Source organism: Astatotilapia calliptera, chromosome 4 (assembly GCF_964374335.1).
Source record: "Astatotilapia calliptera chromosome 4, fAstCal68.1, whole genome shotgun sequence".
NCBI lineage: Eukaryota > Metazoa > Chordata > Actinopteri > Cichliformes > Cichlidae > Astatotilapia > Astatotilapia calliptera.
In genome coordinates this window covers 20,394,903-20,412,096 of record NC_137425.1, presented here as the reverse complement: position 1 = coordinate 20,412,096, position 17,194 = coordinate 20,394,903, and the positions used below count along the sequence as shown (strand labels likewise).

The 17,194-nt window shown below is 40.9% G+C and overlaps 2 protein-coding genes across 2 annotated transcripts; one reads left to right on the top strand and one right to left on the bottom strand.

Moving 5' to 3' along the window:
* Window positions 1-1,581: 1,581 nt before the first annotated feature.
* On the top strand, window positions 1,582-11,890 carry pold1 (polymerase (DNA directed), delta 1, catalytic subunit). The gene is made up of 27 exons (XM_026165333.2): window positions 1,582-1,793; window positions 2,635-2,830; window positions 2,978-3,091; window positions 3,290-3,430; window positions 3,634-3,759; window positions 4,014-4,182; window positions 4,529-4,643; window positions 4,774-4,903; window positions 5,043-5,209; window positions 5,315-5,419; window positions 5,579-5,719; window positions 5,829-5,939; window positions 6,021-6,212; window positions 6,290-6,378; window positions 6,476-6,592; window positions 6,999-7,112; window positions 7,251-7,398; window positions 7,831-7,926; window positions 8,018-8,155; window positions 9,946-10,121; window positions 10,299-10,451; window positions 10,544-10,646; window positions 10,737-10,869; window positions 11,047-11,160; window positions 11,261-11,313; window positions 11,431-11,528; window positions 11,630-11,890. Exons 2-27 carry the CDS (start codon window positions 2,644-2,646, stop codon window positions 11,715-11,717), a joined length of 3,318 nt encoding a protein of 1,105 aa, XP_026021118.2. The 5' UTR covers window positions 1,582-1,793; window positions 2,635-2,643; the 3' UTR covers window positions 11,718-11,890.
* A 622-nt stretch (window positions 11,891-12,512) lies between these two features.
* On the bottom strand, window positions 12,513-16,585 carry LOC113020994 (GTPase KRas). The gene is made up of 5 exons (XM_026165337.2): window positions 16,284-16,585; window positions 15,966-16,078; window positions 14,735-14,913; window positions 14,077-14,236; window positions 12,513-13,980 (listed from the first exon to the last, which is right to left on the bottom strand). The coding sequence occupies exons 2-5, from the start codon at window positions 16,074-16,076 to the stop codon at window positions 13,867-13,869; spliced, it is 564 nt and encodes a 187-aa protein (XP_026021122.1). The 5' UTR covers window positions 16,077-16,078; window positions 16,284-16,585; the 3' UTR covers window positions 12,513-13,866.
* Window positions 16,586-17,194: the final 609 nt, after the last annotated feature.

Below are 17,194 nucleotides of genomic sequence, written 5' to 3'. Positions count from 1 at the left end.
GATCTCTGCTGCCACTCTATAAATGTTGCTGCACACAATGAAGGATCTCAGCTTTCTTTAGGAATGCTGTTTTCCTATGTGTACAGTAAGAAACCGTACTATATGTATAGAGTATATTACTCTAACTGCAAAAGATTATTGGAAAATATTAAATCACTGCTATAATTCTTCTTTTGTAACTTCATTTAAAATAGTACACAGTAGTAGTGTATTGTAAATGCGAATACAGTAATAGTACTGTAAAAGATGCATTTAAATGCCAGTACTTTACTGTAAGATACAACAAATTCAAATTTTATTTGTCACGTACACAGTCATACACAGTACGATATATAGTGAAATGCTTGGACAACTGCTCGTGACCTAAAGAAAACAAAAAAGGAAAAGGCTATGAATAAGATAGGAAATAAATATGAAAAATTAAAAAGGGTAAATTTAACTAGGAAGGAATAAAATATAAATTAAGGTTAAAAATGAAATAACTGTACAACACAAATTAGAATGAAGGGTAAATTTAACTGGGAAAGAATAAGATAAAATATATAAATTGAAAATAAGTTGAAAATAAAATAACTGTACAACAAAATACACAATATAGAACTATATAAGAATGTATGAAGAAATATAAATATATATATACACAATAACAGCAGCTGTACAAGTATTAACTGGAAATGAAGAATGTAGTGACCAGTGTTGTGCAATCCATAACCTTTTCCCAGCACAAAATCATCAAACCACCAAAATGGAGAAAATATTTTGACTATAATGTTCATATTTTTTAGCAGAGCTCCGAGGACGCTGGAAGAACCAGTACTAAAAGTGTTCTGCTGGCACGTGGTAACCTTACCCTTTACGAAAGCCACTTTACGTTTTTCTTTCATCTGTAGATTAGTACACTTCCTCTTGTCAAATAATTTCCCCCAGGGATCAATAAAGTATTCTGATTCTGATTCTGATTCTGATTCCAAATTGTGCAAAACAGCTTATCTCCAAACTATATTCTATTGCTCAATAATACATCTGCAGCAGTCATAGTTTAGAAAGTATAGTCTTGATTTAGTCCAGTCCATCACGTATTCGCTGGATGAGACTGTTGAGTTCAGATACAAGTGCAGACACTTTATCAGCCATTTCCTCCTGCCATGAGGATTTAACAGTTTTTATTAAAAGTGAAGTCATTTAAAGTGACAACACATATTATATATTCAGTCTGTTCTTATGAGTATATAAGAAAAATAAAGTAATTTATATCCATATATAGGCATGCATTAACTATTTAATACGTGTATAAGCATGCATGAATAAACAATTAACTAATTTGCCAATTCTAACTCAATTATACTACTTAAATGAATGAAGCATGCCAAATATCTATTTATCTGTCTATCTTAAAAAAAAAAACAAAAAACAGGAAAGACGGTTAAAAAAAAGCAAATTTCCCTCCATTACTACTACGTACTATCCGACGTCATTTTGCCGGGAAAACACCGTCTTTTTCTTGCACTGGGTTTAGTCGAGTCGCGCTCAACTTCCTCTTTTATGCCGTTAGGTTTCCGCCCATTCTGTGACGTGGTTGGCCATTGCTTTATTTCTTAGCCTGGTATCTAGACGCAAAATTTCCGCGCGTTCGTCGGTGAAAGTTTGCAAATCAAAGAAGGGTGGCGGGAGCAGTTCTCAGTCCGGTTCTGTTGTGAGGAAGTGCCATTGTTAGGCGTTTAGAAGTTAGAAACGCAGCAGCCACTGATACGTTTTCGTGGCAGATTTCACGGAAGGATTGCTTCTACAACTGGGTAAGATTAGCCCGAGGGCGCGAGACCTGTATGTGTTTATACCCGCGCGCTAGCTTACTGCCTTAGCTCTTACAAAGAAAAGAAACGTCCGTGTACCTTGTCATGAGGCTTTACTGCTCCATTATTGAGTGTCATATAATTTCATACCTTCCAGTCAAATGTTACATTTGAAAGTACGCCACTGACACGTGGATGAATTATCACAAATGTAGAGGTGAAGGGGACAGAGACCTGCACTGTTTGGATGTTAGGCTAACTGTGTAGTGTGCTGTGTGGAGCTACAAGGTGTGCGACAGCACTCACAGTAACATGGCAACAGGCTGTGCGATGGGAAGGTTGTGGATGATTACTACTAGTCCCATGACTAATAAGCACCAGTTTGTTTTACTGTGTTTTTGACGGTCGGTGTCGAGACTGCATGTGTTCCCTTTTAAACTGTGTTCTGATATCGCTCCTTCTTATTGTAACTCTGTACATTCTACCTTTCACTTGTAAATACCCTCCAGTGCAGCTATAATGAGTTATTACTGAAAGCATTGCACTAATTTTATCTGTCACTGGCCTACATTACATATTTACTCATTATATGAGTATACTGATACAGATCAGGAGTAATATAGACTGAGCAAAGAGTCATACTTACAGGATTTTCCTTGCATAAACAATTTTGGTTCATTTCTGTTTAGAAAATGGTTAGAAGAATATGTTAAGTTAACTAAAACTCATTTTCCTAACTACACTTTGACCGCATGAGCTTGCACATTTAAGTGCTTAAACATATTACAGACTTTTAACCTCCAAGTTTGTTCCATAGATTTTTACCAAGTTTTCTTTAAATCAGCTTGCAGGCATGGATCATAAACGACACAACGGCAGCCGTCTCATGGGTGGTCCATCCCAGGCCAAACGGGGTAAAACAATGGGTGAATGGGAGGACAGTCCTTCGCAGTTTGAAGAGGAGTTGTCCATGTTTGAAGAAGCAGATATGGATGCAGAGGAAATGGAGGGGCAGGCGGGACACGATGTTATTCCAGTAGGTCAGTATTAAACTGCAAAGCGCACATTCACAGGTGATGTAAATGTTCTCATCACACAGGAGGAATTTAATGAGTTATTTAGTGACCTGTAGTAAAGTTACAGATCCCTCAAGCATGATAATTTAATTTCTTCTTCCATCCTGTCAGGTGACCTTTTCTCAGCAGACCTAAACCCTCGCTGGCGACGTCCTCCTGCCCCCTCACTGGACCCATCATCTGATACTCTGGTGTTCCAGCAGATTGATCTGGACTACTATTTGGGTAATTATCAAATATAATGTTTGTCAAAGCTGCTTTTGCTCTAAATTTGAGTCCCAGAAATATCGACCTGGCGAGCTTGTAGCATGATATGAAAACATCCGAGCTGACTTAGTTATATCAACCTTTCAGAGCATATTCGTTGTTGCTTATGAATATTGTGGTGTGTAATTTGGCTTTCAATGGTTTTGTGTCATGCAGGGGAAACGGTAGCGGGCATGCCCGGTCAGTCGCAAGGAAAAGTGCCAATCATTCGGATGTTTGGTGTAACAGACAATGGCAACAGCGTGTGCTGCCATGTTCACGGCTTTGCCCCTTACTTCTACGTCCCTGCTCCAAATGGTGAGTGCTTGTCATCATGTTGACTTTGCATTTATGTGGTATACTATGTTTCCTCACTATAAATAGCTTTAAAGTAGCTGTTACAGTTGTAACCTCTTCTCTTTGTTCTGAGCTGTCTAATTTCTGCTTTTAGGGAGAAAATAATAAAAATGTAATTCATGCTCTAAATCTAATGTTGCCCTCTGGTTGCTTTAATTGAAAAGGGTTCATGTCTGCTCACCTGGTGGAATTTAAAAAGGAGCTGAACTCTGCTGTCCTGAAGGACATGCGCTCCAATAAGGACAATATCTCAGTCACAGTGTTGGCTGTGGACATCACCCGCAAAGAGAGTGAGTACAAGTTTATTATTAAGTGGAAAAAAAACAAAAAAACAGAGTCTGTGAAGACAAGCACAAATGCAGATGTGTATTGTGATCAAGGTCTTGAACCTTGTTGGATAGCAACATTCAGTAATACATTAACTTTTATACTTTATTACTGTGTGTTACAATCTTATACGATTATAAAACAAAATGGTGTTCATTTGAGATGAAAACGTCACTTATCCCTCTTTTTGTTTTTGTTTTTTGTTTCTTTCTCACAGGCATGTATGGTTACCATGGGAAACACATTATCGATTTCTTGCGGATAACCATGGCGATGCCTCGTCTCATCGCCCCCGCAAAGAGACTGCTGGAACAGGGCTTTAAGTTTGCCCATTTCCCTACCAGCAATTACCAATCCTACGAGGCCAACATAGACTTTGAAATCAGGTGTGTGTGCTTAAGAAAAAGGTACAAAATAATTTGGAAAACATGGTGGAGAGATGAAAATGACCGTTATCGTTTAAATACACAAAAGGAAGCTGTATCCTTTTTTGAAAATACCAAAAGAAACCGAAGGTTAAACTTATACTCACTGTAGCGTTTTGTTGATGCAAAAACACTGTTGAAATCCCAGCATTGTTAAAGTGTTCAAAGGAAGCCATTTATTGTAATTAACGAAGTTATGTGGATAAATGTTGTATGTAGAAAACTGCCAGTAAATTTAAAAAAACAACAACATTGTGTCTCTTTAGACTGTGTGTGTATATGTTCATGCATGTGTATGTGTTGTCAGGTTTATGGTGGACAGCAACGTGGTGGGTTGCTGTTGGATTGAGCTCCCAAAAGGGAAGTACAGAGTGCGCGAAGAGAAGAGCACGGGTAACACGAGTTCTCAGTCCCCAGGAAAGGTGGGTGTACAATCTCTCACGATGTTACCTTGGTCACTAGTTTAATTTCATGTTCGATCGTGCGGTTTTAATGTTTTTGTATAGGTAAATGGTGTTTGTGAACTTTGCCACTCTTGTTCTTTTCCTCCAGGCCTCCTTGTGTCAGTATGAGGTGGATGTGGGATGGAAGGATCTGATAAGTCACCCCGCAGAGGGAGAGTGGCAGAGGATTGCACCACTCAGAGTCCTCAGCTTTGACATAGAGTGCGCAGGAAGAAAAGGTGCTTTGTTTACACAAGAATTCTCTGGAGTTCTTACTCCGCGTTAGAATAACTGTTAAAACGTTATTTAAGCGCATGACCAAGGCTGGTCTAACTTGATGAAAATCAAATGACTCTGGTGTTGCCTCTTTACTTCCAGGAATCTTCCCTGAACCGGACAAAGATCCTGTGATTCAAATTGCATCTATGGTGCAGCGTCAGGGTGAAATGGAGCCCTTCATTCGCACAGTCTTCACCCTGCAGTCCTGCGCCAGCATCGTTGGCTCTCAGATACTGTGCTTTACACAAGAGACGAAGTTACTGCAGGTATACACGTGTACACTTAAAGCAGTGAAATGCATACATAGTTTGATATGGTTTCTTTGTTTCCTTTCAAGTCATATTTTTTTTGTTTTGTGTCTGTATGAGCAGAGCTGGGCTGAGTTTTTGAGGACTGTTGATCCGGACATTATTACTGGCTACAACATCCAAAACTTTGACTTTCCGTACTTGCTCAACAGGGCAGCTGCTTTAAAGGTTAGATGGAGCTTCATTTATTTTAGTCCACTGACAAAGCCTGAACTATTCTTGAAAGATGAAGCTTCAACATGTATATTGACGATTTAATGGAAAAACCTAATTGCTCACTCATTCCCGTGTTTATCCACTAGGTGATAAATGTTCTCTCATTTTCAGGTGAATTATTTTCCGTACTTGGGCCGAGTGCGAGGCATCAAATCAGTTTTGAAAGACTTGAATTTTCAGAGCAAGCAGATGGGCCGCAGAGAAAACAAGACCATTAACATGGAGGGCCGTGTTCAGTTCGACCTGCTGCAGGTCAGTACTTTCTCTTTCTGTGCAGGTCAACAAAGACATGCGGTACATTTTGTATTTGGGAATGTTGTTAGGGGAAGACTGAGCTTTGAGTTGGTGCCTTTTCTTTCAGGTTCTTCTCAGGGATTATAAGTTGCGCTCATACACATTGAACGCTGTGAGTTTCCACTTTTTGCAAGAGCAGAAGGAGGATGTGCAGCACTCAATCATCACTGATTTGCAGGTAAGATCAAGACAGCCTTGTTGGGAATTTAAAAAAACTATCTAATATTAATTTGTTTTTCCCTTTCTTCCTCTGTCACAGAATGGAAATGAACAGACGCGCCGTCGTTTGGCAGTCTACTGTCTGAAAGACGCCTATCTGCCCCTGCGCCTGCTGCTGAAGCTAATGTGTGTGATTAACTACATGGAGATGGCCAGAGTGACCGGTGTGCCTCTCACGTACCTGCTCTCACGAGGCCAGCAGATCAAAGTAGTCTCTCAGCTGCTGCGACAGGTAACAATGCCGAAGCGAACATGGCTCCTGCATTTGCATACCTGGGATTTGGAAACTGAGTGCGTGTTTATGTTTAGGCCACAAAACAGGATCTGGTAATGCCCGTTGTAAAGACAGAAGGAGGCGAGGACTACACTGGAGCTACTGTCATTGAGCCAGAGAAAGGGTAAATGCATCTATGTTTGTGTCAGTCCACTGTTGTCTTCACGTGTTACATCTGCAGCCTTGTCATGTAATTTTCTACCCTGCTCTCTTCCGTGTAGATATTACAGCCTTCCCATTACCACATTGGATTTCTCCTCCTTGTATCCGTCCATCATGATGGCTCACAATCTGTGCTACACCACTCTGCTGCAGAAAGGCTCAGTGGAGAAACTGGGGTAAGCAATTTTCTTTTTAGGTGATCCTGTGGTGTAATGGTTTATGCATTCTCCTAACAAGCAAAACTCAGGATTCAGAGATTCTGAGATTTGCATCCCTTTGGGGTTGTCTCAGGACAGAGAACCAGCGTTAAAAGTCAGCCAAATAAAGCATGCAGACAAACAAGCTTAATGTGTTTTGTCTACTTCCATTGAAAACTACAAAAATTATATTGAACAGTATTCAAAGGGTCATGTGAAACTAACAAAGCAATTGAATTTATAGGTAGGCTTCTTTAGCTAGTTTAAGGCCATTAACCAAGTTAAGATCAGAACAGTTGTGCACGATGTGAATTCACTTTATTCATGCACTGTTTATATTATATTTGAGTGAAAGCTGAGTCATTAACCGATTGTATGTGTTCAGCCTGGCTCCCGAGGACTTCATCAAGACTCCAACAGGCGATCTCTTTGTGAAGAGTTCTCTAAGAAAGGGACTTCTCCCAGAGATCCTGGAAAACCTGCTGTCTGCCCGAAAGAGGTTTGAATTGTTTAAAATCAATCACAGAAACTGTTTGGACTGGAATGACGATCTTCCAAAAGCTGTAGAAGAAGAGTTGAGTTGGAAATAGTTGATCTATGAGTTCACAACCTGTGTGATCCCACCGTCTGTCTGCAGGGCCAAAGCAGAGCTAAAAAAGGAAACAGACCCCTTCAAGAAGCAGGTGCTGGACGGCCGACAGCTGGCCCTCAAAATCAGCGCGAACTCTGTGTATGGCTTCACGGGGGCCCAAGTGGGCAAACTGCCCTGCCTAGAGATCTCACAGGTCAGCGCTTTAGATTGGATGACTTGTTTTGGACATCAAATGTTCACAATTCAGGATCTGCAACACTGCATTTGTCAGTCTAAACCAGGTTGCCTTCATTAAACTACTTTGCACAGTACTTTGTATTGTGCACAGATGTAAACAGAAAACATCAGAGATGTAGGGCAAAGATTAGTGTTGAAAAAGAAACCACAGAACAGGTGGAGAAAAATGTTACCCTACCCCCCCTGAAAAAATACAAAAACAAAGACTTTCTGTAGGTGATAGCTGAACTACAGTGATCTCAGTTTCAGGCTGTTTTGTGAGAAGATCTTTTCCCTAAACATCAAAACTTCTGACCTGCAGTGTGGCTGAAATGCTAAATGTTTTTCCAGCATCATTGGTAATTTAGTGATTTAAATGTATTGAAATATTGCATTTTGTCTCATCCAGAGTGTCACTGGTTTTGGAAGACAGATGATTGAGCAAACCAAGCAGCTGGTGGAGTCTAAGTACACACTTTCCAATGGCTACCAGGCTGACGCCAGGGTGAGCCCAGTTATGAACCAATCTCTTATTCCTTGATGATCTGATGTATCAAAAACACTTGACACGTTATATGTTTTGTTGTCCTGTTCAGGTAATTTATGGAGACACGGACTCTGTCATGGTAAAGCTCGGAGTTGCAACAGTAAAAGAGGCCATGGATATCGGGAGAGAGGCGGCCGAGTGGGTATCATCCCATTTCACACCACCCATCAAACTGGAGTTTGAGAAGGTACCGGTTCAGTCCAGAAATGTCTTCGACTTCTCTACATGTGCACTGCTTAAAACACTTGGTCTCGATATTTTTGTCCTGTTAGGACAGATGAGCCATTGTGAAACAGTTTCAGCTGTTTTGGTGCAAATGAAAGTGACAACTAGTGCATGCCAAAGGCAACAACAAGATGGCCCCCAAAAAGAGAAGTGGTTTTTCCAGGTGGTGGTCACGGTCTCTCCTCTTTCCTCCTGACTGGTTTTACAGTCTGTTACACAAAGCACACATAGAAGATTCTGAGCCCAACAGCAGCACTGTCATCTGCTCCTGGAGGAACAGGCTTCATGACCATGGTATAAGGGTCTGACAGCTTTTACTGTGACCTTTGCATGTAGCCCAGTGGCGTGCAGCTTGAGTGGTATTTGCCGGGGAATGACAGAACTGGCAGATCCAAAAACGGCTGAAGAAGCTGAAGTTGCTTCAGCAACATTTGTAGTATGAAGAACAACTTCATTCTTTGACCAGTGTGTTTTGGCCTGTAGACTCCATCAGGATCATCAAAAATACATGTAGGAAAACTGATCATATACAGTACATCCGGTACGCATGTCCACCAGTTCACTCAAATGCATGACTGTGGAAAACTTTCTTTTGATTGAGGGGGAAAAATGTAAATACCTATTTGCTACCAGTGGAGCAACAGCAAGGATGTGCTGGGTGCAAGGCCAACTGGGGAGCGACCAGTGTAAAAATGTGATGGAATCATGTTTGTCTGTCTTGAAGTTCTTAGTTTTGGTGTGAATGTAGTTTAATAAATAACAGCTGCAGATCTATTTATTTATCTTTTATATCTTGTAAATATTTGTCTCTGCATTTTACGCCCACTTTATTCGCTGCAAATACAATCTAGTCATGCCACGACATGCGCTTCATACCGTTCATGCTGCAAATGTTGCTGGCGCCTCAACATCGGTGCAGGTTAAATGAACAGACTTGCATCCCTTAAGCTGAAATAATTTTGCATTATGCTGTGATGATTAAGTGTTCCCCTTAATTTATTTAAGCAGCCTGTTATGAATCTGGTTAAACACTGTTATGAACGGCAGTGTGACTGTATGACAGAAACATGCAGCTGCAAGGCAGGGTTCTAGTTTTCAAACCTCAAATGTGATTCAAATGGATTAAGATGAGGTGATCTGAAGATCTTAATGTTCAAAAAGCACTGACCTATTACCTGAAAAACTGACTCTGCAAGATAATAAAGTCCCGAACAGTTTTGTAGCCTGTTGTTGTCACTGAAGCAGGAACTGCCCCCCCAACTCCAACAGGGGGCGCTCATATTATGGCTTTATTTCATGATACAGGTCTGTGTTGTGAATATAATTGGCCACATAAAAATAAAAACAAACACTACAAAGTTCACTTTCACTTTGTGATTGAAAATTAGTTTTCCTTGAGAGTTTGGTTAATTTGGAATGACCTTCATTATTTTACCTTTGCTGTGGTGCATATCAGATAATTAGATGGATTTTTTCTTTTTCAATTGTAACCAAGCAGTACAAGCCAGCAAGTAATTTCCAGTATTTACCAGATTCGCGCTGTTCAGCACAGTCCAGGACTGTGTGTCATGTTTCAGTTCTGCTGCCCGATGTTTGGCCTTTTGCTTTCTGTATGTGTCACGGTCTTCCTCTATCCTGAGTCCTAGTGAAGGTCTAAAGGTGACCGGGGTTTGCAGTCAGGTCCTCTTAGCTTAGACCTGATGCTTTCAAAGAGCTGTTGTATTAATTATGTCTTTATTAATATTTCACCAGGTGTACTACCCATATCTGCTGATCAATAAGAAGCGCTACGCAGGCCTGTATTTCTCCTCCAGTGCAAGCACGCATGACAAAATGGACTGCAAAGGTATTGAGACCGTCCGCAGAGACAACTGCCCTCTGGTGGCTAACCTCATCAACACCTGTCTGCAGAAAATCCTCATAGACAGGTAAACGCATACTCTGGCTGCACTCAGTTTATTTTGTGGAGTCCAGAAATAAGTCATGATTTCTAAACTTTGGACTTAATTTGCTCAGCTCTGTCTTTGACAGTCTGGTTGATTATGAACCAGAGATGCTGACATGGCTTAAAAACAACAACCAGAGCTGTTGTGATGTTTCTTCAGGGATCCCCAGGGGGCCGTGGAACACGCCAAAGAGGTGATCTCAGACCTGCTCTGCAATCGCATCGACATCAGCCAGCTGGTCATCACCAAGGAGCTAACGCGCACTGCCCAGGAGTACGCTGGCAAGCAGGCGCACGTGGAGCTAGCAGAGAGGTCCGATTGGTTGATAACTAGATACCAAGATGTCTTCCTTCAAATAAGATGTTAGAGAAAAAAACATTTAAGCCTTTAAATCTGATTTACAGGATGAGGAAAAGAGATGCAGGTAGCGCCCCCAACCTGGGAGACAGAGTCCCATATGTCATCATCAAGGCTGCGAAGGGAGCAGCGGCATACATGAAGTCAGAGGTGTGTAGGGCGTGTTGATGTTTCATCTGTTTCTTTCTTAGTGGAAACATTCAGCTTTGATAATGATCCCCATACCACATTTCCATTCAGGACCCCATCTACGTGCTGGAGAACAACATTCCCATTGACACACAATACTACCTGGAGCAGCAGCTGTCCAAACCTCTGTTGAGAATATTTGAGCCCATCCTGGGAGAGAGCAAAGCGGAAAGCATCCTGCTCAGTAAGTCAGCACACCTGACCAAGTATTTTAACATGTATGGAAAATACAAGTTTAAAAAAGTTAACTGAAATAAAAAGAAGAACTAGACTTTCCAAAAACCGTTATTGTGAACATAATCGTAAGAGGTGTGATGTGTTACTGTGAATCTTATCGTTGCTCTTTGGTGATGTGTTTCAGAGGGCGACCACACACGCTGTAAAACTGTGTTAACCTCAAAGGTTGGAGGCCTCATGGCGTTTGCTCAGAAGAGAAGCACCTGTATTGGCTGCAAAGCTGTGCTCAAGACAGATGGTGTGTGTGTGCAATTTCCACCTTCTTTACTTCAGCTGGTGTTTTGGAAAATGACAAAGCTGTAAGTTTTGCACATAACATGTAATGTGCATCTTTGCAGCGGCCGTGTGTGATTTCTGCAAGAAGAAAGAATCTGAGCTCTACCAAAAAGAGGTAAAGTGGCAGAGCAGAATAGCTCTGCTCTATCAGAGTGTCGGGAGATAAAAACAAAACCAATAAAATTTAGGTCTGTCTTAGTGCATTGCTAATTAGTCCACATTATCACCACAGATCTTTCACCTGAATGCGCTGGAGGAGCGTTTCTCTCGCTTGTGGACTCAGTGTCAGCGCTGTCAAGGCTCACTCCATGAAGATGTGCTGTGCACCAGGTGTGTATATGAATGACATGATCATTTTCATGATAACGGACAACGGTTGATTGGTTTGCAGCAGAATTACAATAACGCTGTACCCGCTGTCTCCTCTGCAGCCGGGATTGTCCGATCTTCTACATGAGGAAAAAGGTTCAGAAAGACCTGGACGACCAGAGCAAGCTGGTGTCTCGTTTCGGATGGTGAGGGAGACGCTAGCTCGCTGCGATCGCTCATGTGCCTAATTTCAGACGACCTTTCACTGTATTTTCTTTTGTTAAAAAAAAAAGAAATGCATATATATGACTATTTTTTTTATGTTTTCTAATATGAATAAATGACAATAAGTAGAGTTTTGTAAAATAAAATCAAAAAAGAAATTGTGGTTTTTACTCACTGAACATTTAAAAGGGAATCTCATTAGAAGTGATGAATCAACACGTCAACAGCGTCACATCTCCAGTTTCTGAATGACCCTGTTCAGCTGTGTACGTACTTACACACCCGAGTCTTTGACATCAAAGTGCATAATTTCACAGAAATGAAAAGGGGAACTTGATTACCTTCAGCACTTTGTCTCAGTCAAACCTCAAACCACAGCCCTTCCTCCCCACTGATTTTGCACTTCAGAAGAAAAACCCGTAAATATAGTTGCAAGCGGCAACGGGAGAGCAAAGCAGGTCTGGGGAAACCGCTAGTACAACTTCATGTTCAAAAGCGCTGATAGGTAAAACAATTTTTTACTTTTTTCTTTTCCTTTTTTGAGAGCTGACACAATGTTTGGTGAAAAATCAGTCTGATAACTTCTGTGAGGCTTGGTCTGAAGATCACCTGTGCAAGTGCAGGTGACGCTTTCTCAAGGCAGGGCTGCCAAAAAACCTCTTAAACGTTGGAAATTTACATCATAAGCTGCATCCTAATTCAGGTACATGCACCTGTTGCCTATCAGTTATTCCCTCTCAAAAGCCCGCAAGTAATTATATGAACAAAACGGACACCATGTAAAAGCTGAAGACTTTTACTCGTTTCTTACAGCAGAGCGCATTACAGATTTACAACGTCTTACTCAGTTAACCTCCTTGATCATATAATAATCATATATGCATTAGGCAGTCAGAGCCCTCTGGTTAAGACAATTAAAAAAGTAAAAATCCTACATGGATGGATTGACTTGTTAGCAAGATGCAACTCCCCTGAAGTTAGTTCACTGAACAGTGACGTCGTTTTTAGTAAATACACAGATGCTGGTTTTTAAATTGTCGGATGTTTGTAGTTCAACAGAAAAATGACCACACCTCACGAGTGTTCCTGTGCTCGACATGTTTTGTGTAGTACCACAGCGTTGTTTTCACAAACTACATGCTGTGGTGGAGTTTGGTGTCACATAAACAGTGTTTGGACACAGTAATGAACCCCTGACAACACTAGCACCGGCAAAATAACTGTTAAAAATGGACTTTGGAGTCAAGTGTGAATGTTCACACCAATAACGGCCTTAAAAAAATGACGAGCAGAGGAATCAGATCGTCCGATTTTTCTCTGTTATAAATCAGCGTCTGATTCGACGCTGTATTCCTGAGTAGCTTTTAAAGTAGCACTAATTCTAAAATCTGCATTCACCACACACAACAGGAAGTGACTAAAGTGCACCTGGGAGTTTGAAACACAGTTTTGAGGTTTGTTAACGGGGAAATCCTACAAGATTTTTTTTTTCTTTTAGAAAAAAATTAATTCAAAAGTAAATAATGCTGACGTGTTTCAAGCCCCAGAGACTGCACCAACCTATTTGTATTTTAAAAAATGCACACAAGGGGAACGATTTTAGAAAAGGTTTTGACTAACTACGTTTCCATGGTAAAGTGGTCTCACAGGAAAAAACATAAAACAACCTCCAAACTCTCCAGCTCACTTAAACAGTTTCCTCATGAAGTCAAACACTGACCATTCAGCAAATTTTATAAAAAAAAAAGTGGAAATGTGCTGAGCACTACAATAACAAATGGAAATGTGACAGTGTAAAGTGCAGTGATGCATTACCGTGAACTCCTGACATCTAAATGGTCAACAGAAGCTAAAAATGACCCACTAAACTCCAATAAAACCACATTTAAAAAGTACACTTTCCCAAACGCTGCTAAATTGACACTGCACATGAATGTATGAATAACAAACCTTGTGAATACACACTATAACTGGAAACTTTAACACCAATAAAAATAGATGTTTTTTCTTTCCCCGCATGTCTACGTCCTTGTGTGGAGGTGTGTGCGATGTCTCCAAGGTGCAGGGGCAGTTGTGGGGATGAGGGGAGGAAGAAACAAGTGCTGTAAGTGATGCTGGCTCTGTGTGTGGTTTGCTATAGTATCATGCAACGTCTCTGAGTGTTCTTCTTGCTCTTCTTGTTGCTGCGGTTGGTCTCCTTGTATCTTCTGATCTCCCGTACTAGAGAATAAAAAGCTTCCTCCACACCCTGCAAAATAGAGAAGAAGCCGATTCGACGTTTCAGGAGGTTTTATTCAGGAACACAAGAATGGATTGATGAGTGCTGTCGACAGGTTACCGTTACCTGTCTGGTTTTGGCGGAGGTCTCTACAAACGGCACGCCGTAGCTCCTCGCCAGCTCCTGCGCCTGCTGCGTCTTCACTGTGCGGGTGCTGAGGTCGCTCTTGTTCCCCACGAGCACCATGGGGACGCTGTCACTGTCCTTCACCCTACTGATCTGCTCTCTGAGGAGAACACACGCGACAGAGCACGTTGCAAACGCTGGTCGATCAGTTCAGACTGACGATATTATTCAGCAGGTCAGACTGAAGACCTGTGGTCTTTTTAGTTATATCATTTGCAGACAGAATAATTTAGTTGGTGTTGCAACACTCGCTGGGTTCTGTGTGTGTTACACTTTTTATCTGTGGCTTCCCTGTTTGCAACGTTTTATATTTACAAGTCAAAACATTTTTGGAACAGTTACAAAATCTACAAATGACCCCACACAAATTGCAGAAACGCTAAGTTTATCTGCAGATATTTGGTAGACAAGTAAGTGCAGTTCTCGCTAAACAGGAAATAGCCTTTGAGTGCCTAAATGTGCACAGTTGAGACAGCTATGCACAGCTGTCTTAAATCTCTGTGTGACTGAAATAAGGAATTAGTCCTACTTGGAGACTACTGTTTGAATTCTTTGTCCAGCTGTCTGTGCTGGCGTGAACCCGCGAAACTTCCTTTACCTGTAAAGGTGAACGTCCTCAAAGGACTTGCTGTTGTTGATGGCAAACACACAGAGGAAGCCTTCTCCCGTCCTCATATACTGGTCCCTCATGGCGCTGTACTCCTCCTGACCTGCAGTGTCCAGGATGTCCAGCAGACATGTCTCTCCATCAATCACCACCTGCTTTCTGTACGAGTCCTGCAAGACAGCACGAGTTAGGCTGCAATGCATCATCCTGAGTCTCACGCTGCTGCATCATGTAGCAACAAGATCTTGGTGATTTTGAAATCAATGTGCTCAAGTGTGAATATTTTATAAGCAATTATGGAATCGCACCATTTACTGGCACGAAGGCTGACGTTTATTTACACGGGATAAATTAGAACGTGACAGTTATTTGCAGGTAAGATGATTATATTTTTATCAAATATTGCCATCTTTAAACTAGAAGGTTATCCCGAGGACATGAGCTCTGCTGAGGCAAAAGGTCTGTTTAACAATTTTAAATTAAAGAGGATTTGCACAGAAATTTAACGGATATTTGCTCATCCCTTGCCCCAATGCATCACCTCTTCATCTTGGTGTTTCATGCACAGTCTTGCTGACAAAGCTGCACCTCCAGTTCTTGCCTTGGCAGAGGACTACAGTGTTAGAAGGTTTTGGGCAGGTTTTAACAAGGTTTCTGGCCTGACTGTGACAGCAGCAGTCCACGTGGTGACGTACACCATTTGCAGACACAAAATATATAAAGACTGTGAATCTCTTAACAGAAAAACATGAAATTAAATTGTGTTAAAATCAGCTCAGTGTTAAACAAAAACACTTTAAAAGATTTGTTACGCGGTCGTGCAGCAGGAATAGCAATCCTGTGATGTAACTGCACTATTGTAAAACTAAAATCTACATTAATCTGATTCTTTTTAATATGCAATGGCGATACTTAAAAGAAACGCTCCTTCTGAGGGCATAAACTGGGACTTTGCTTGTGTTGGATACTCAGTTTTATGGACAAACATTTGCCAGAAATGAAAAGAATTTATTAAATAAACACGGGATCCTTATAACTGCTCCAAGCGGCAATTCTTCCAACAACACCGGGACATATCAACCATTAAAACCGGACTAATTCTGATAGATAAAATAAAAACCTGATTAATAACACATCTGTAGCACTAATGAGCAGTACGGATGCTAGTTAAGCGCCAGATTAGACTATGTATTACAGCACTTTGCGTCTGCTGGTCACTTACCTCGATAGTTGGATCGTATTCATCCACAAAGTGGTTCTGGATGAGCTGGATGGTGAGAGCGCTCTTGCCCACACCTCCTGCCCCGACCACCACAAGTTTGTACTCGGTCATACCTGCAGAGAATGAAGCCAACAGGTGACCATTAAGACATCTAATAATTTGCCCCCTTCCTCACTGAGCTGACATGGCGAAGAAGACACTGACTGCCCCAGATTTATCGGCAGACATTTAAAGTCTTTCTTTTTTTCTTTTTTTTTTGCAAAAATGTAGAGTCGACTGAAATGATTACCAAATGGAGACATAAACTGCTTGGCTTACCTTTGTGAAGAAGTTATAACGGCGTAAAATGAAAACGGAGTTTTGGACTAGATAAATGAGATTAGCTCGCTACATAACGTTAGCCTGATTTCCTTGTTTTAGACACTTGTAGAAACACTTAAGGATGTGTCCAGAACTTTCTTATCTGACCCGCGCGTCCAAAAAATATTGAAGTAAAACTGTTGAGCCACTAGTAAAAATCAAAATTTATGTTATTAAATAATTAAAATCCCAGATTCGTTCGAGTTCCTACTTATTCTTCATTGTCGTTCATTGGAAGTAGAGCGTTTTTTCTTTACGTTAATCCCCGGGTGAAGCAGCCTATGAGACCACAGCACGAAGACTGACATCTTAACTGTCCAATCACAGCAGGGAACTGGTTCGTGACCTCGCCCAGAGTTGCTGCGGTCCAATTATAAAAAGGTACGGCTTAAAACGGGCGTGGTATTTAAAAGGCAATCTTCCTCGAAATGCTCACAAAGAGAACTAAATTTAATTTGAATACCGAACAATACAACGTTATACGTCCAAAAAACAAGTTTGAAGCAAACAGCAGCTTTGTAAATGCTCAAAGTGCTTATGGGAAGTGTTACGATATTTAACTCGGCACTATACAGTACATGTGTGGTCATTGCCCCCTTGTGGCCATATTGAGGAACTGCAACAGCAAATTAGTTAATGCACAATAACTATGTAATTATTAATACAGCAATTATTATATTAATAAAATCCTTTAAAAACCATAGTTAAAAACAGCAATATAAATAAAATAAAATAATAGTAATATGGGAATATTATTTTTATGTCTCCCAAATGACATTTGGATTTCGCAGACCTGTTGCAGTTCAACCTGGATAAAAACTTTTAATTTTAGGTTTATAGGGAGAGTTACAGACAGACAAGAACTGCAC

Excerpts from the sequence above, each read along its gene's own strand:
- pold1 (XM_026165333.2), top strand. The coding sequence starts at position 2,644 with ATGGATCATAAACGACACAACGGCAGCCGTCTCATGGGTGGTCCATCC. Across the intron at positions 5,940-6,020 it reads CAATCATCACTGATTTGCAG|AATGGAAATGAACAGACGCG; the intron begins GTAAGATCAAGA and ends CCTCTGTCACAG. Across the intron at positions 11,161-11,260 it reads AGCTGTGCTCAAGACAGATG|CGGCCGTGTGTGATTTCTGC; the intron begins GTGTGTGTGTGC and ends GCATCTTTGCAG.
- LOC113020994 (XM_026165337.2), bottom strand. The coding sequence starts at position 16,076 with ATGACCGAGTACAAACTTGTGGTGGTCGGGGCAGGAGGTGTGGGCAAG. Across the intron at positions 14,914-15,965 it reads AATACGATCCAACTATCGAG|GACTCGTACAGAAAGCAGGT; the intron begins GTAAGTGACCAG and ends GCTGTCTTGCAG. Across the intron at positions 13,981-14,076 it reads CCTCCGCCAAAACCAGACAG|GGTGTGGAGGAAGCTTTTTA; the intron begins GTAACGGTAACC and ends TCTATTTTGCAG.